The 19,892-nt window shown below is 37.4% G+C and overlaps 2 protein-coding genes and 1 pseudogene across 2 annotated transcripts; 2 read left to right on the top strand and 1 right to left on the bottom strand.

The window, feature by feature from the left end:
* The window catches only part of LOC130710586 (F-box protein At4g09920-like), a 38,687-nt pseudogene extending 38,455 nt beyond the window's left edge, over nucleotides 1-232 (bottom strand).
* An 11,925-nt stretch (nucleotides 233-12,157) lies between these two features.
* LOC130727496 (uncharacterized) lies at nucleotides 12,158-14,574 on the top strand. The gene is made up of 3 exons (XM_057578640.1): nucleotides 12,158-12,229; nucleotides 12,346-12,445; nucleotides 12,996-14,574. Exons 1-3 carry the CDS (start codon nucleotides 12,188-12,190, stop codon nucleotides 14,489-14,491), a joined length of 1,638 nt encoding a protein of 545 aa, XP_057434623.1. The 5' UTR covers nucleotides 12,158-12,187; the 3' UTR covers nucleotides 14,492-14,574.
* Nucleotides 14,575-18,207: 3,633 nt separating this feature from the next.
* LOC130732182 (40S ribosomal protein S8-like) lies at nucleotides 18,208-18,940 on the top strand. The gene has a single exon (XM_057584287.1). The coding sequence runs from the start codon at nucleotides 18,223-18,225 to the stop codon at nucleotides 18,793-18,795; it is 573 nt and encodes a 190-aa protein (XP_057440270.1). The 5' UTR covers nucleotides 18,208-18,222; the 3' UTR covers nucleotides 18,796-18,940.
* The last annotated feature ends 952 nt before the right edge of the window (nucleotides 18,941-19,892 follow it).

Here is a 19,892-nt window from a genome sequence, read left to right as displayed (position 1 = left end):
TCCGTCACAAACGATTTTTAAAATAGATTCGTTCTAGTGGGACAGAAATATATATCCTCTGTTGCTTGCTATATGGGAAGATGAGGATTATCAAACATTACGATGTGTGGCATCTGCAAATCATCATTCAGATACTGGTGGTTCATTACATACTCAAGGATCTATGGATCAATTTAAGCATGAACTTGAATTGGTGAGTTATATTCTTAATAGTTCTTTCATGAACCTTCATGGATTCCTGATTCTGTTAGATTTATTATCATATATATGACTTCTTTGTGAATTGATAGAGGTCTTGATGTTACCATTATATGCAACATTAACAGTGTCCAAGTAGTACCTTTGATTTTTTGAGACTGTTGAGTACTAATATGTAGCAAGTACTTAGAGTCGTAAGTAGATTTATATATAATTCTTGAAAGCTTAGGTTTAAGTGTATATATTTATGTGCTCTATATTTTTGGACGTCGTGTATTTAGTTTGTGACATGAATTTTGATTAATGCTTTGCAACGAGTAGGATGTCCAGTTTTAGAACTGATATTTATGTGATTGAGCTTATTTGCTAGTTATTATAATGGACTACGCTGTTCTACTGCTTGTGTTGAATTTTTTGGTGAACAGACTCATACTGATATTGAAATTGAAACCTTGTTTTTTTTTGCATTTGAACATTGTTTTTAATATTTTTAGCATATGTCTATATGTTTAAACAAGAACAGGCTAAGAGCTTGGGAAGAATGCCAAATAAGGGTCAAATATTCCAAAAGTGCCATCTTAGGAAGGGCACACAGACTTTTGTTGATAAAAGATCAAGTGATTCTTATGTAAGTACTATTGCATTTATAATGTAAGTGTTATCTAATTCAAGCATATCAATTGATTCTATATTAAAGAATCTTTCATTTTTGTCAGGACAACTATCTAAATCTTTGTTCACAAGCCGAGCCTCAATCACAAGCCGGTGATGGTGAGAGTTCTAGTCAATCAAAACCAATTGATTATGATGCACTTATGATTGAAGCAGTTGGGGGAAGAAATGCAAAGGGAATGGTATATGGACTTAGTTTGGATGGAAGGATGCGTGCTAAAGCATTAACTTCCAAATCACAATATGCTAACTATAGTGATATTGTCCGAGGTATGAGTGCTGAGGTTGAGGCAAAACTAAAACAGAAGATTACAGAGCAGCAACAAACAATTGATAATATAAGTGCAACCATTGCTCGACAAAATAAAATGATAGCTTTCTTTGCAAGACATGCAAACATTGATTTGGATGCAATGGATTTGGATGAAGATAATCCTCATGATGTTCCAGGAAGTGATGCTTCAAATAACAATCTGAGTGATGAATAAATTTGATGGCTGGATGGATACATTTTAGTATAAATCATGGTTGTTTATGTTTTGACTGAACCTCTATGTTTTTCATCTTTGAGATACTTAATTATACTCATAACAGGATAATTATGTTTAAGTTTGGATTTATTTATGGATGAAATTGTTTGAATATGATTGTTGTTTTATAGTTTGTTTTTATTTTAAAAATTTATAATATTTATTATAAATAAACAGAAATGAGTAATAAATACATTAATCTCAAATGAGATATTCTGTCCCAAAATTTTACATTTGCGACGGAACTATTTCGTCCCAACTATTACCGTGAAAATTGTTTCAAATCGTCACAATTTAGTGACAGAATATATCCGTCACAACATTTGGGACGAACTTTATTATTTTAATTTCTGTCGTGACAATTATTAGTATTTCTGTAACCAACGCCGTCGCAAAATTTGGGACGAACTGTGTTAGTTCTAATTCCGTCACAATAAAAATCACTATTTCCGTCATCAACGCCGTCCCAAAATTAATATTTTAAAAAACATCAATAATTAATATTCCGTCTCAAACTTGGGACGGAGTAATAGGACCCGTCCCAAAAAGTTTATTTCTTCCGTCCCCAATTCCATCACGCATTAATTAATTAAATGAATACAATTTAATATATTCTGTCCTTAATTCCGTCCCAAATGCGCGACGGAATAATAAATTCCGTCCCACATGCTTTGCGACGAGCAAAATCGCGACAAAATATTTTAGTCGCATATTCCGTCCCAAATTTATTTAGGGACGGAAATTTCAAATGTTGTGCGACAGATTTGTCCGTCCCAAAACAGTGTTTTTGTAGTAGTGATGATTTATGCTTTTAATTTCCTACTGAAAATTTAGTATAAATTGTCTATTTGTTGCTAAACTTGAATTGTTGGAGAAACTTGAATTTTACCATGGATATGCCGTGTGGTAAGTTCGCCCGAGTATGTGTCGAGATCGACCTTGATCAACCTGTTATTGGCATGGTGGGTCTCAGAGGCACATGGTATACGTTGAGTACGAAGGTCTCCATCTCCTATGTTCTCATTGAGGCTGCTATGGGGATGGGTGCGTTGAGCAGCCGGGGCCAAACGACAACATATTGGCTCAAAGGGACACATCAATGAATGGTGGCGGGAATCAAGGACCCTTCATTAAGCCTATTCGACGCCAAGAGACAGCTCACGGTGAATGGCTAGTCGTTGATAAGAGGCGTAAGAATCAAAACTGCAAGAAGCATGTTAATGACAAATCAATGAGTGATCCAACTAAGAAAGGAAAGGAGCCCGTGAAAGCAGCAGTTGTTTCAAAACCAGTTCTTGTTAACTAAGAGGCTTCAATTGTCTTTACTGCAGGTTTAAAACCAGCGACAATCATTAAAGCTGCAGGTACCACTAACGGCAAGAAACAGGTTAGGAGAAACCCACCAATCATTGAGGAACTTGGACGTGTGTCAATTAGGGATGGGAGCACTAAGGAAAATACCAAAGTGCCCCACTCAACCAAGTCAAGGTCAAATGCTTTTAGTGTTAGCGCGACGAGTGCAACAAAAATATATACCTTGAAGGATGGAACTCAATCAACGATGCCACTCCTTCACCAAGGTGGTAGTAGATACACAATTCTGGCTGAGAATGATGCAGAGAGACCATCCTCTTTTGAGCATGGGCAACATAGTGGTGTTCCACACGACGCACCAAGGCAATAGCCTTTTTCTTGGAGACCACCGCCACATCTGTTTCATTTATAGTGACATGATAAATGTGATAGCCTGGAATATCAGAGGAGCGGTTGGTGCTCGGGGTCAACGAAGGGTTAAGGAATTGATAAGTTCCTTTCATCCTTCGATTATTGCAGTGTTTGAGACACACTGTCAGTTTGAGAGAGCTTAAACGTTCTGGCAGGGTGTTGGCTACAAACTTGTTTGTGCGTCGGAAGCGGCGGGTCATAGTGGCGGCATATGGGTTCTCACACCTATCTCGAGTCCACTTACCATAGAAGCAATAGACGCCCATTCTCATATTGTTATAGTTTCAGTCCGTCGAGGATATGGCAAATGGCTTTGCTCCTTAGTTTATGCAAGCCCTAATCCATCAAGGAGAGATGAACTCTGGGGGTATTTGAGGACCCTTAGGCAACGTTTTCTGGACCCCTGGGTTACCTTAGGTGATTTCAACGAAGTATGCTCACCGGCAGAGGTAGTTGATGGAGATTTTTCAGACAATCGAGCGTTGAGAATGTTGGGAGGACTGCGAGTTTATTGACCTTGGTTTCACGGGGCCACGGTTCACTTGGCAGCGTAGCTTGAATGGTAGGAGAGTTATGGCTAAACGAATGGACCGGGCCTTGGGGGACATCTCTTGGCGTCACACCTTTTTCGAAAGCTTATGCCGAGCACCTCTCACGTGTCTATTCTGACCATTGTCCCGTCTTGCTACGGTGCACCTCGACTATAGGGCAACAAGGCTCTATCTGCTCTTGTGCTAATGTTGAAAATCTGATTAGAATGGGATAAAAATTGTTGTTACTTTTGGTTGTCTTGCATTTTGTCCAAAACAACCTGATGTCGAAGCAGATGTTGTGACATCTGCCTTTGTGTAGCACAGGACATCAGTCCATGACTTGGAGTGCTTATGTGTGCCATGGAAATCTGCTAAAGAGTTTATTGCGATTACTTACGCCTTAAGTAGTTATTTATGGGTTGGTTTTATTGTTGGAATAATCTCTGATTAAGGGATTCATTCTTATTGTGTTTGTGATGATTGACTTATGAACGCAGTCAACATTTATGGAAGATTGCGTTCTGATTTGTTGCTGTTGGACTGTTTGCTTCAGCCTCTGGAAACCCTAGTGTGGCTGCTGGAGCATATAAACATGAAGACCTAAAACGTGAAGACTGACTGAAGGTTTTGAGAGAAACAAATCAAGTGTTTTAGGGTTGTTATTTTTCTTAGTCCTTGTGTTTGTTGTGAACAAACCTTGCTCACTGATTCTATAAAGCAAGATTGTGTTATGTGTTTGTTGAGTGTTAAACTCTGATTGTTGTTGTTCTTACCAATCATTGTGGCAGTGGTTGAGAGAAAGTGAGAGGGGCTCTCATACTTAGGTCGATATACTAAGTAGAAATACACTGGGTAGATTAGGAAGAGAACTATGAGCTGCGGTGTTCATGAGTGTCTGTAGTTCCTACATCTTGAGATAGTGGATTTCCTTTCTTTGGGTGAAAACCCTCCAGACGTAGGTGAAGTTTCACCGAACTGGGTTAACAACTTTGGTGTAGTGCTTTGTTTATTTTATGCTTGTATTGTTTACTGTTGTGCAATTTTCGAAGCAATTGTTCCAGCATCGCGTAGAACATCTGACATACGGGAACTAGAATTTCAAAAATAAAGAATAATAAGATGCTTCGTTTTCATGCAGGGTGGTCAACTCATCCTTTGTATGAGCCCCTGGTGCGAGATGTTTGGGAGCGACCTCCTAGCTGTTTGATGGGAAAGCTACATAATATAAGAGAAGCCTCATTAACTTTCAATAGAGAGACTTTTGGGAGCATAAGGTTGAGAAAGAGGAGGGTGGAGAGACACCTACAAGGGCTGCAACAAGAGCTTGATGTCTGTCAATATGAGTCCATTATCCGTCTTGAAAGAGAGCTTAGGCAGGAATATGAACAAATTCTAACGCAGGAAGAACTGATGTGGTACCAGAAGTCAAGAGAGAAGTGGGTCAAGCTCCGAGACCGAAACACTAAGTTCTTCCACACATAAACAATCATCAGGAAGATGTTAGACCAAGATTTGGCTCTCTGTACATCTCTAGGTTTTGATAATAACATGTATATATTTTGAGTATGAATAACTTTGGTACTCTAACGTTTGCCTTTTGTGTATTTGACAAACAGGTTCTGATTCTGATTTAAAGGGGTTTTTCATCAAAAGTCAAAGACCAAAGTGTTGACTACCAAACCGCTTCTGCAATCAGTACGTTCCTTTGAACGGTAGTCAATGCTTCAGATGTTTTGAAGATTAAAGTTCTGATGTGGGCTCTGAAGAATCAAGTGCTGAAGACTATGAAGACCAGAAGTTCTGAGTGAACGGTCAAAGACTCTGAAGACTTGAAGATTCAGAAGACCAAAGAAAACTGGCTCTGAAGACCAAGTGCTTCCATTCTAAAGACCATAAGTTCTGAAGTGAACAGTCCAGAAGCTGAAGACTTGAAGTTTTGAAGATCCAAGCATCCTCGTGACTCTGACTAGTAGCTTCACAAGTTCATTTGAGGCGCGCCTCTGAAGATCAGAAGTCAACTGTAAAGGACAAAAGGTCATTATCAAATAGTATAATCGCAGTGTACTATTCTGACCAGTCTATCTAAGAGGATCAGCCTTGTACAATCTGGAAATTCCATAAGTACCCTCCAACGGATAAATCACTTTGTGCTTGGAGTATTTAAAGGCTGAAGAAAGGAAGAAAAATACTAAGACACTGAATTGCAATACAACCTTCATTCAAGCGAAAATCTCTTAGCAATCTTTTTCTTCATTGTTCTTATTTTGTTTACACTCTGCTTGTTTAGAAGCAAATCTCTTGTAAACACAAACCTTCAATCTCTTGATTGTATTTTCTTAAGGGACCGGTTAGGTCAGTAGCCTTGAGAAGACTAAGACTTGTGTGTCTTGGTGTTTGTTAGTTCATAGGATTGTTAGTCACTAGCAAGGTGTGCTAGTGCAGTTGTAACAACCTTTGATTAGTGGATTACCTTCATTCGACGAAGGAATAAATCACCTTAACGGGTGGACTGGATTAGCTTGAGGATTTGTTCAAGTGAACTAGGATAAAATCCTTGTGTGTTTCTCTCTTAACTCTTTACTTCTCATTCCTTGAATTCGAGAGTTCACATGATTTAAAAAGAAACTATTTTTACTACAAAACCCTATTCAAACCCCACTTTCTAGTGTTTTTCATACCTTCAAAGGAAACGAAATAAGATACATGGGATGTTCGTGAGAGAGAATGAATGGTGCACTGATGCGGAAACTCTCAAGGACAAGGCTCAATAGTTTTTCATTAACTTGTTTGCTAATGATGTGCAGGTACATAGAAATTCCATCATGGAGAACCCAACCCCAACTCTATCTTTAAAGGATAGAACGGATCTGGTTCGTCAAGTGTCTGTAGAGGAGGTTTGTCAGGCTGTCATGAGTATGAGCCCTTTTAAAGCACCAGGGGCTAATGATCTACATCAGATGGTGGACCAAGCGTTCCGTAAAGGTTGGGCAGATGATAACCTCCTGGAGATTCTCATTGTCCTTATCCCCAAGGTTGAGGATCCTCTCAGGTTCAAGGACCTAGGACCTATCAGTCTCTGTAACGTGGCTTACAAAGTTATCACAAAGGTGCTAGTCAACAGGTTCAGGCCCTTGTTGGCAGATCTGGTTGGACCTCTTCAAGGGAGCTTTATTCCAGGGAGAGGTACAAAGGACAACATCATCGTAGCACAGGAAGTCATGCATACCCTCCACACTCACAAGAGGAAAGGCGGACTATTGGCTTTGAAGATTGATCTTGAGAAGGCCTATGATCGAGTGAATTGAGACTTCCTTCGAGCCACATTGTATGATTTCGGGTTCCCTCCTTCAATTGTAAACCTGATCATGTGGGGTGTACAATTAGCTTCTATCTCCATCGATCTAAACTTCCACAGTTTACACCACAAAGAGGCCTCCGCCAAGGTGACACACTCTCACCTTACCTCTTTGTCATGTGCATGGAGCGTTTGGCCATCCAAATTTAGAAGTCAGTAGATGAGGGAGCATGGCACTCGATCAGAATAGCTAAGGAAGGTATTGGGATTTCTCATCTTTTCTTTGCTGATGACGTCCTTCTCTTTTGTCAAGCAAACAAGAAGCAATTGCAGGTGGTGGCGGACACTTTGAAGAGTTTTTGTGATGCCTCAGGTATGAAGGTTAACTTGGAAAAATCACGGATGTTTTGCTCCTCAAATGTGGATAGCAACATACAGCAGCGGTTCTCTGAAATCTTGGGCATCCAAAGGGCAGCTAATCTTGGAAAATATCTTAGAATACCGCTTCTGAAGGATCGGTTTACTAGACATGATTGCCCCGGTGGTGGACAAAGTTAACTCTAGGCTTGCATCTTGGAAAAACAAGTTACTAAATAAAGCTGGACGCCTTTGCCTCGCAAAATCAGTGTTAACTTCCTTCCCGGTTTACTCCATACAAGCACTATGGCTGCCATAATCGGTGTGTGACCAGATTGATAGAAAGATTCGCGCTTGTTTGTGGCCTAAAGGGGACAACAACTGTAGTTGGAATCTAGTTCCATAGGAGGAGGTGATTTGTCCAAAGGAACATGGTGGTCTTGGTCTCCGTAGTACTCGCTTGAACAATATTTCCATGCTCGGGAAACTTGTGGAGAGTTTCCTCCATGAGAAGGAGAAACCTTGGGTTATGGCACTAGCGCAGAAGTATCTCTGGAACTATATAGTTCTTGATGGTACCTATAAGGCAGGAAATTCCCATATTTGGCGAGGCATTGTGAAAGCTAAGGAGCTTCTAAAGGACAAGTTCATGCCTCAGCTCTGTGAGGGTTCAACTTCATTTTGGTATGATAACTGGCTCGGTAACAGAAGATTATGCAGTAGGGTCCTTTTCGTGAATATCACATATACAACATACATGATCTCTGATTTATGTTCATCTAATGGCTGGAATCTCGCTATGCTGTATACAAATCTCCCTGATCATGTTGTCTCAGAGATCCTGGTTGCCCCCGTCCCGACGGCACGCGCTGGGCATGACACCATTCGCTGGACCGACGTCAATGATGGACGTTACACTACCAACTCAGCGTATGCTTCCTTGGCTGAAACTCAAATCACTGACCCTGGTATTTGGAAGAAAATTTGGAAGTTCCCGGTCCCAGAAAAAATTCGTTTCTTTTTATGGCTAATCCACAAAAATGCGCTGCCAATGAATGAGAAGCGCCACTGGAACCATTTGAGCGCTGATGTCAGGTGCCCGAGGTGCGGTGATAACTATGAGGATCTTGACCATGTGTTCCGGCGATGCCCTCATGCCAGAGCACTATGGAGATAGTTTGAAGCTATACTAATTTGCATTGATGGAGGCTTACAGTTCCAGCAATGGGTTCAAACAATTCTGAAGCAGCGTGAGGGACCTTTGGCGGTAGCAGTGATGTGGTGGAATTGGAGATAGAGGAACCAACAAGTGTTTGACGATGAGACTTGGCACATGTCTCAAATTCTGAGGAACATGCTTCATGATGTTCGATACTGAGGGGAGAATACGCCTCAGCTTCTACAAACGGGGAACGGATTGTATGGCAGTGGAATAGGGCACTTTTTAATGGTGGACGGAAGCTGGGGTCCTATTAACCGACGAATGGGTGGTGCTGCGGTTTTGCGCGGCGTTGATGGGTCTTGGAGGTCCGCTGTCTCGAAGTATAGGGAGTTTGGTTCGGCTTTTAGAGCGGATCTTTGGGCGGTGGATTTAGGGCTTTCTCATGCTTGGAGCTTGGGCATACAGTCACTGGTTTGTGCTTCAGACTATCTGGAAGTAGTGTGTGTGCTTCAGGAACCTATGGAGATCAGTTCCTATTGGGACATAAAGGTCATCATGGAAGTGAGGGGTGTGCTGCAAAGAGATTGGACAATTTCTCTCATCCACATACCTTGTGAACACAGTAACGCTGTTGATTTTCTGGCAAGAAAAGCGGCGCGGGAGGGATCATCGCAGCGTGTGTGGGGGCAACCACCACCGGATGCTTATGCTTTGTTGTACTTAGACGTGTGTGTGTAGTTTGTTAGTTTGTTTAATTTTCCTCATGCAACCAAAAAATATTATTAATTTTAGGCTTAAATATGTTGGAGGTCCCTCTAAAAAAGGGGTCATTTGGTTAAGGCCCCTACAAATTTTTTTGGATGGAATAAACCCCTAATGTGAAAATAATATAGTGATAAGTCCCTGTCATGAGGTTACATTTAATTTTTGATGATTCTGCAAACGGCGGTGAAGTGGATTATATTTTTTGAAAATTATTAGGATGCCACGTAAGTAAATTATGGTTGAAAAAATAAAAAAAAATAAAACCCAAAGTAAAAAACCCAAGTAAAATCCCCAAACGTACTTGGGTTTTTTACTTTGGGTTTTTATTTTAATTTTACTTTTTCAACCCTCATTTACTTACGTGACACCCTCTTTAATTAAATAATTTTCACAAAATATAATTCATGTCAGCGCTATTTGCAGAATCATCAGAAAGTAAATGGAACCTCACGGCAGGGGCTTATCACTATATATTATTTTCACATTAGAGGCTTATTCCATCCAAAAACATTTGTAGGGGCCTTAACCAAATGACCCTTATTTTAAAGGGACCTCCAACATATTTAAGCCTTAATTTTAATAATTGACTATCTGTTAATTATGGTTCCCACTAGGGTGGACCATTTACATTTTGGTCCACCCATGGACCAAGGTTATATTGATAATCTACAAAATGGAAAATATATAAAAAAAAAATTAATTCCTAAAAAGAAACCCTCCTCCTCACTTACGCATCTGTCCATCTCTCTCAATCATCTTCAGTTTCTTCTTCTTCTTCTGGAAAATCCTAACTACCATGGCCTTCCTTCTTCTGCCAGTTCACCACCACCATGGCCTTCCTTCTTCTTCACATGGCGAGAGCTCCACGCCCAGATCTGAATAGAAGAGTGAATCAAACCCAGATCTAAACGGAGGTGTGAATTGAAACCAGATCTCTAAATTAGTTTTTTCATTCTACTTCCATTTGATTGGGAAGCTCCAAATGTAGGAAAAATAGGGAAACACATTCAGAAATCGCACAACAAAACACACCCACATTTGCAAAATCAACTTCAATCTAAGAGTGTGAGATAAAGAAACAAACTTTTCAAAGTTTCTTGCTTACCCATCAAAGAGAAGGAGATGAACAATGCTGCAAGGGTTTAAAGAACTAGTCTTTTTGTCTCTACAAGAACAAAAATCAAACCTTTATAGTACTAGTACTAGTACATTCAGAGAGTAAAAAGGAAAAATGGGTAGTAGTAATTTCTCTCAATCTCTCTGTATCTCTCTGTTTTTCGGTGTTCTGAAAATGAAATGGTTGAGTTGGACTCGGTAACTGAAACAGTAAACCAGATCTGTACTCCCCCAATTTCCATTCCACCTTTAACTTCAAATCCACCGATGGCCACACCAACAACTGCTCCTTCAACCAGATCTGTTCGTTCATTGGTTACTCTTTTTTTCTTTTTCTTTTTTCCTTCATATGATTAGTTTAATTGATTAAAGATGGAATTTTTATGCTGGGTGTTGAAGTTTTTCTTGCTGCGGTGAGAATATGAATCCAGCCTCACTTGCATGAAATTCTGGTGGAGGAAACCCAGATCTTCAAGAGTATGAAAGAGATTGGGTTTGGGGATTTTGGGGACAATTATACCTTTTTAACAGAAATTCAATCTTGGTCATTGATCTATAGAATATTCTTATATTCCAAGATCCAACGGTGGTAAATAATGGTCCACCGGTGGACCAAAAACAAAGTTGTTCACCCTAGTGGGAACCGTTAATTATATGGCAGCTGCCAATTTCGAAAAGTGAATAATGCAGGGCAACAATTTTAAAACATTATCCTATATTAAAAACAAATGATGGCGTGTACCTAGAATTAATTAGGGATCCCTTAGATCCAGATCTGTCGATGTCTCGTACTTATTTCTATCGGTTAAATAATATCATCCTACCTCATAATTTGGACAAAATTGGTGACACCAACTCAATAATATATGAGACACAAAGTAATGATATGCACACACCTCATTTTCTCTTCCATCTCATTTTCACATATTTTTCTTTTTATTTCTTTTTGCATTTTCTGTCACATCATAAATTATATCACTAATTTCTCTCATTTTTCTTCTTAAGTTAAGGTGGAGGTGGATGTGAATTTTTCTTCTTTCATTATTCGACACAAAATGAGACTTGAATAGAGTTTTAGAAAGTGATAGTAATTAGTAACCCTCTATTTCCAACTCTCTCACATTTAGTTGAATTTTTTTTAAAAACAGAAAAGTAAATTGCTCTCACCAGGAATCGATTTCTGGATCTCTCCTACCCAACTCATATGTACGTCCCCAACTCCTATCACATGAGCTATCTTATCAGGACACTTAGTTGAAATTCATGTGAGTTTTATGATTTTAAATTTTATTTGAAATTTAATTAATTAATGAGAAAATGTTGAATGAAGTATTAGAAAAATTCATATTTGTATCCCTTAATTAAATAAGTAAATAGTTAGTCACAATTTAAATGTAATGGCAACAATAACATTATTCTGATAATATGATTCTTTTTAATGCTAGATATTTTCTATATTAAGGCAGTTTTATTCAAATTAGATTTGATTATTTCATATCAAAAATTAAACGCGACTTTCTTTATAAGACTTGAACCCAAAAGAATATATGTTTAAGCTAAAACAATCATGTGTCAATCTATCTACCCATATTTAGCGGTGTAGTATGGCATTTTAAATTTGTTTGTTGAATTGCATCTCACATATTTTCATTATTTATTTAAATGTATACTTGATTCAAGTTGTTATTAATAATACTAAAATTACTTGTAATAAAAAAATACTAAAAGTACTCATGGATGCACGGCACCTCCTCACTCTTGATTCAAGTCTTTCTATATATATATTTGCAGTTTCTATTTTCTCAGTACCTTTCTCATCTCTAAGCTCTCAGCTATGGAGCCTCATTGCCTAATTCGAATATTTTTCTCTCTCAGTGTGAGCTAATTACATTTTTCTCCTTTTTACTGAATAATTTGATTTCTTCATCATCTTTCTTTTAGTAAGTATTCCACTTTTGAATCTGAAATGGATTTTTGCACGAATTTATTTAGTTGATGCTGATGACAACCCATGCTGCCTTACCTCCGGAAATTTACTGGAAAATGATGCTTCCAAGTACTCCCATGCCAAAAGCAATCGTAGAGCTACTGAGTAAGAAATTTAAGTTATATATATTGAAATACAATAGTCTATTAGTTTTACTTCTAAAATTTTAGTACTCAATTTCTAATTTTTCAACCCACATGTCATGTTGTAATCAGACTACACTTAAAACTGCATATAAGAACTTCATCTAAGTTTTTTCTCAATTATGATTAAAATGTTGTAAAAATAAATGGAAAGTAGGAAAATGGACAGTATTGATCATCTATGTGAATAAGTCCATCATTTCTTTTTCCTTCTTTTAGTAGGATATTTTCCCCCTTTTCCCTTCTCTATTTTTCTACAACATTGGCTAATTTAGTCAATTCCTATTCATTAACTTATGATGTTTGTGAATTCCCTAAAAAGAAGCATCCTTTCCTATGCCTTTGATTCTCTAAAGAAGGCGACGTTCGAAATTTGGAATAAAAAATATTTAAGCATGCTAGAGGACTAACAAAATGAAGTTCACCTATATATTGAGTATACCAGTCAATTAAATTCATTATGAGACATTGCAAATATATTTTTCTTTTAAAATAACTTAAAAAACTTACAGGAGGAGATGTGAGCATGAGGAAGAGTGCCGATACCTATAATCAATCAAAAGACGAACTCTCAAAACTTGGTGCTAAGAAGATTTTATCAGAAGATAATTTATTTTGGCTTCATGCGGGTAAAGCAACTCAATCAAAAGATCAACTTCTCATTTCGAGCCTTGGTGTTAAGGAGATCCCATCAGAAGATAATTTATTTTGGCTTCATGCGGGTAAAGCAACTCAATCAAAAGATCAACTCCTAATTTCGGACATTGGTGCTAAGGAGATCCCATCAGAAGATAATTTATTTTGGCTTCATGCGGGTAAAGTAACTCAATCAAAAGATCAACTCCTCATTTCGGACCTTGGTGCTAAGGAGATCCCATCAGAAGATAATTCATTTTGGCTTCATGCTGATAAAGCAACTCGACCAAAAGATCAAGTTCTCATCTCAAACCTAGGTACTAAGGAGATTCCATCAGAAGATAATTTATTTTGGCTTCATGCTGGTAAAGCAACTCGATCAAAAGATCAAGTCCCCATCTCAAACCTAGGTACTGAGGAGATTCCATCAGAAGATAATTTATTTTGGCTTCATGCTGGTAAGGAGACTCGGTCAAAAGATCAACTCCTCATTTCAGACCTTGGCACTAAGGAGATTCCATCACAAGATTCACTTTGGATTTCTGCTAGCGAAGAGGCCCAATCAAAAGATGAAATCTTCATCTCAAACCTTGATGCTAAGGAGATTATTCCATCACAAGAGAATTCATTTTGGATTTCCTATAGTAAAGAGACTCAACTACCCAGTAACGCAAATGGTCTTGAAAATCCTGGTTCTAGTAACCATCACTTGCATGAGGTTTCATCACGCGCAAGTTTCTTCCTAGAAGATCAACTTCATTCAAGCAACAAATTTTACATGCTCTTGAATAAGATAAGATCTGCAGCCCCATTGTTGCCTCGCCAAATTACACAGCAAATACCATTCTCACTAGACAAGATGAAAGAAATATTGGAGATGCTTTCTATAAAACCCAACTCAAGGAATGCTGAGATTGTGGAGGAAACCATTGGTATTTGTGAAGCTCCTGCAATGGATGGAGAGGAAAAATACTGTGCAACTTCATTGGAATCCATGATAGATTTCGCCACTTCTAAGCTTGGCAATAACGTGCATGCTATGTCAACAAATGTGCAAAAAGAAACTAAACTACAAAATCTTTTAGTGAAAGATGGAGTAAAGAATTTAGCAGATGGTCATGTTATTGCTTGTCATCCCATGACATATCCGTATGTTGTCTTTGGTTGTCATGAATTACACAAGACCAGCGCATATTATGTGCCCCTGGAAGGAGAAGATGGGGTTAGAGTCAAAGCAGTTGCGGTATGCCACAAAGACACATCAAAATGGGATCCAAATCATGTGGCTTTTCAAGTGCTCAAAGTCAAACCTGGAACGGTTCCAGTGTGTCATTTCTTCACTGAGGGCCATGTTCTTTGGCTTTCCAAGTAGAGTACTTAAATTTGATTTGTAGTAATGATATTGAGATATATAGACAAAGCAGATACTCAGTATACACTTCATTTTTCTCTTTATCTCTCTTTTCATTTCTCTTTATAAATGTCTGTTGGATGTTTACACTCATATACAGATGCCTACAAATCAAATTTGTACTCCTTATATGTATCCTTAAATAAGTGGACAAGTCTATGTAGTTCAATCGGCAAGAAAAATAGAAGTTCATATGAGGAAACATGTAGACTTAATTGCACTTTTGGTCCCTCACGTTTGCCTTTTGTGCGGTTATCGTCCCTAAAGTAAAAAAATAGCAAAAAACGTCCCTCACTTTGTCAAACGACAGCACTTTAGGTCCTTCACCCCTATTCTGTCCAAATTTTAACGGTTTTTGAAAAAAAAAAAAAAAAAACTTATTTTTTCAATCTTCTTCGTTCACCTTTAGGCTTCAACACCATCAAAACCCAAAACATTGAAACCTAATTTCTGAATCAACTCATTAATCTATTAACATTCATTTAAATCACAACAAAAACATGAAGGATCATGTAAGAGGAACGTAATGCTGGATATGCAATGAGAAGGCTTGATAGAACAAAATTTGGTAGAAAGGGGTGTTAGATTCCAAATCCATGATCCTTATAACCTTCAGTCTTGCTTACTTCATGTCACAGATTTAAAAACAACGATAACCTCTTTCAGGTTCCAGATCCAGGTGGGTGAAGAAGAACCCAATTCTTAGCATCCCTAAAAAACTGAGCAAACCCATGAACCAAGCACCCTTCTCCCCCTAAAATTGAAGAGAAATGGAAAAATGGCAAGTAGAAAAGAGGAAGAACCCGAGGGAAATCGAGGTAAAGAATGGGGTTTTCGATTCAACCATGGTTCTTCTGTGTAGTGCTCACAATCACAAGCGGGAATAGAGTCTAGTTCACTTCTACGCAAATTCAGACCCAATCTCTGTCTCATACTCAGATCTAACCAGTGCTAAAGAGGTGGGGTTGAAGGTGTTGGTGCTGGAGAATGATCTCGATTCATGCTTTTTCTGGTTTGGTGGAGGGGAAAGGATAATGTTTTGGTGGAGAAGGATCTCAATTCATGTGTTTTGCTGGTTTGTTGTAGGGGAAAGGCTAATGTTTTGGTGGCTTGTTGTTGATGATGAGTTTGTTCTTATTTTTTCTGGAAAATAATTGAAGAAGATGAAGAACATCATAAATTTTATGGGTTTTTCATTTTTCTATTTTTTATTAATTTTTTTCTTCAGAAAACTGTTAAATATTTGACAGAAAACGTTAGTTTTTTGACAGAATAGGGATGAAGGACCAAAAGTGCTGTCGTTTGACAAAGTGAGGGACGTTTTTTGCTATTTTCTTACTTTAGGGACGATAATCGCACAAAAGGCAAATGTGAGGGACCAAAAGTGCAATTAAGCCAAACATGTATTGTTGCAAGTGTTGAACTTTTCAAAGTGTAAACTAGTTCTGCTTGGATCCTAAATTTAGGCTTTTTGTCCTACCATATTGGTTTCCTACTGACTAATCAATTGATGCTAGAAAATAATATATGATCCAAGATGTATTTTTTTTTTTGGTCAAAGAAGGCTGGTTTCTATTCATAAAGGGCCAGGCCCAGAAAGAAACAAACAAGGGAGCAAGTCCATGTATAATGGGCAGTAATATACCCAAGTCCAAAGCTTGTTTAGGTTCTTCGTTGTTTATTTCAAAGCAAAGATGTATCTTAATTTGTGTGGGCATGCAATTATGTAGAAAGCACAATGGCAGATATTATTGTTTGGGCCTATTATTAGGAGATTCGACTACGAGAATTGGGGAAAAGAAGTTTTGCATCCTCTTAAAAATATCTACAAAACTCTATTTGAACGTTTTTATCAAAGAAACTAATAATCTTTTCTTTAAAACGAAGCAATTTTCAAGAACACAATTCAAACCCCCCTTTCTTGTGTTACTTATTTAAAACTCATGAGGTTCCTTCACCCTTGACGTCGTCGACTCCAATTCCTGCTAGCGGTGCACCTTACTTCACGCGTTCGAAAAAGACGTGGCTTCTTGGCAAAGTCTTGGGGTTAGAGTTCGAGAGTAGCGACGTAGAGGCTATTTGAGGTTTGGAAAAGGTTTATGAGGATCATTTCATGACTTGATTATTGGGTTAGCTCGGGCTATGTTTTGGGTAATCCTGGGTGTTGAGTTTGTTTGTTAGATCGGCTTTGTCCTTAGTTCGTGCGTAGATGTTTTCTTTGGTTGAGAGGGGTTTTCTTTTGTTCGTTGAGAGCCCTCGTTTTTATTGGGGTGTTCTCCGCTCCCTAAGGGTGTTGTCCTTAGGGGTTTTTTGTGGATAATAATACATAATCCTTTATCTTTCAAAAAAAAAAATTAGCCTTCAACAAAGGGGTTATTGTTGTCATTGGGTTGTTGCTTCTTTCTTGTTTTGTTTTTGTTTTAATTTTCTGCTTATATTTCTTATTCTTCCAAAATACTTATGTTTTTTTTGGAAAATTCTTTATTTGATAAAAAATGAAATTTTCTTATAAATTATATTCTTTTACATCTTAGTCCCCTTCTGAAATTTCTGCCTCCGCCACTGTAAGTTAGTGTCGGACATTAATTAAGAATGAATGAGAAGAAAACTTTATCCAATATGTAACTCATAAACTCAATATCTTAAGGGTTTAGATAAAGATGTGTTGTTTATTTCTCTTAATAATCTTTAGTGTTGACTAATTAGTGTTTTGAGCTCATTTGTCCCCACAAGAAAAAGAATCATATGATCTACTCCCTCTGTTCCTATTTATCTTTCCAGGAAGAGAAGATTTACACAAATTAAGGAAATCAATTAATTGTGTTGATTTTCATAAAAGTATTATTTGTTTTCCTATATTACCCTTTAGATTGTATTTTATCTTTCTTCATTTATTGTTTCTGGAAGGACATTTCTTGGAAAAACATCAATTAATGCTCTCTTGAAACTCTAAGTGGACAGATATATATGAACGCGATTTTTTCTTCAAAGTAGACAGTTAATAAGGAACGGAAGGAGTATATGTCAGTGGGAAGTTAAAAGTTACATCAGTACGTATAGCCACATGTTTAATTTGAATGCAAGAGTTAAGTTGCGGGCCAAAAAATGTTGTAGGAGCAGCTATCACGAGTGTGGTCTTTCCACTTCCTTGTGCTGTTCCTTTCCACTTGGCACATTAGCTGAAACACAGAGTCCGGTGAAAACCCGTCCATGCACGTCTTCATCTCATTTCTCAGCGATCTTTGTTGACAAGACCAGTTCATTTGTTCTTTCCCTATTTATATACACGTCCACTCCATGATACCATAGAGAATCCAATGCAAATTGACACAAATTAGATTTGTTTTGGTAATTGTTAGGTTGCTGATATATATTGGGTTTTAGAATCTGACTTAATGTTTTGCTGGAAACAAATAACAAATAAGATAAGTAATTCAACATATATATTTTTTGGGTAAAAATTATAAAGAAGGAAAAAGGCATAAAAAGTAGGGGTGTACGCGGGTATGGTTCGATCCGCGAATCCGATCAAATTGATCCGAACCAAACATATTATGGTGGGTTGAATTGGATCATTGGTTTGGTTCGGATTTTTTTACTGAATTTGATCACCATCAGTTCGGGTATCGGATTTGGGATTGAAAAATCGATTAATCCGAACCAACCCAATGAATTGAGAATTTTTTTACATTATGCTGAAACACTTTCAGTTCATTAAATTACATATTTATATTTCTATTAGGAGGATTCGTGTTAGAGGTGGCAACGTGAAGTGGAGGGCACTGAGATTGGATACTGGAAACTTTTCATGGGGTAGTGAAACAGTAACTCGCAAGACGCGTCTATTAGATGTGGTTTACAATGCCTCAAACAATGAGCTTGTGCGAACCCAAACCCTGGTCAAAAGTGCTATTGTTCAGGTTGATGCTGCTCCGTTCAAACAGTGGTACCTTCAGCACTATGGGGTTGATATTGGCAGAAAGAAGAAAACAACATCCAAGAAGGACTCTACAGAGGAGGGTGAAGCTGCTGCTGAAGACGCAAAGAAAAGTAACCATGTGCAGAGGAAACTTGAGAATCGCCAGAAAGATCGTACTCTTGATGCCCACATCGAAGAGCAATTTAGTGGTGGCCGATTGCTGGCATGTATTTCTTCTCGCCCGGGTCAATGTGGCAGGGCTGATGGGTACATACTAGAAGGTAAGGAACTGGAATTTTACATGAAGAAACTTCAGAAGAAGAAGGGAAAGGGTGCTGCAGCCTAATTTTGTGTTTTCCAAATTTCTTCTTGTCTTTGAGTTGGTTTTGTTGAAATTGGTACTGTTCAAGATGATGTTGTAGGATATTGTTAGTATGAACGTTTGACTAGTTTTATGCTAATGTCATCTGAATTTTGATTTTGGCCTTTTACATGATGCTGATAATCTACATATTTTCTCTATTCAATGTTTTGCAACTGTTGTTGCCGAATAATGACCTGTAAGTGCAAGGCAGATTGATTTAAGAGGCGAGGGATGCAAGTAACCCTTATTAGCTCTATTAGCTCTCGGATTTGAGGGTAATTGATAATCCAAAATCCGGTGAAAATTTCAAAAAAAAATATATTTATATTTGTATTAGAGATGTTAGTTTTATTTGAATTTTATGAATTGTGTCATTATTGAATGTTCCGTTCTATAAGAATGTTAGGGTATGTTTGGTTTGAGAAAACATTTTCTGTTTTCATTTTCTAATTCTATTTTGTGGAAATGATTTTCATTTTCAATTTTTTAATATTTAGAAAACGTGTTTGGTTTAACTTCTTATTTTTGATTTTCAGAAAATGAAAACATTGGAAATGTGTTTGATTAAACTATTTTTATGAAATCATTTTTGAATGATAGAAATATATTTTCACATTATTAATGAAAATTTTATGAAATACTTTTTAAGGTTAATGGTCAAATTAGTCCATAGTTTGTAAGCGAATTTAATTTTAGTTCATATGAGAAAAAATGACGTTTAGTTGTGGTAAAAAAATCGCCAGTATTATAAAAATGACCGTCATAAATGTCATTATTTAAATATATTTATCTATCAATCAGAAGAAGTTTATGTATAATATTATTATATATGTTTACAATACCTTTATTAACATATTTATTTATAAAATTACATTACATATGTTATATATTTACTAAAAACATCAATAAAATTTTCTACTATTTTCAGATGTATTAAAAAAAATCTCTACTGATTTAATCCAGTTATGAGCACCCAAAAAAAACAGCACAAATTTTATGCAAAGATTCAATATTGTAACTGTTCCGGTCTGGAACTATCAAGCAAGGGCTAACCAGTTTGAGAGCAAGCCAAGTAAACA

Source organism: Lotus japonicus, chromosome 1 (assembly GCF_012489685.1).
Source record: "Lotus japonicus ecotype B-129 chromosome 1, LjGifu_v1.2".
NCBI classification, from domain to species: Eukaryota; Viridiplantae; Streptophyta; class Magnoliopsida; order Fabales; family Fabaceae; genus Lotus; species Lotus japonicus.
The sequence above is the reverse complement of the archived record's forward strand: the minus strand, read 5'-3'. Positions and strand labels throughout refer to the sequence as shown.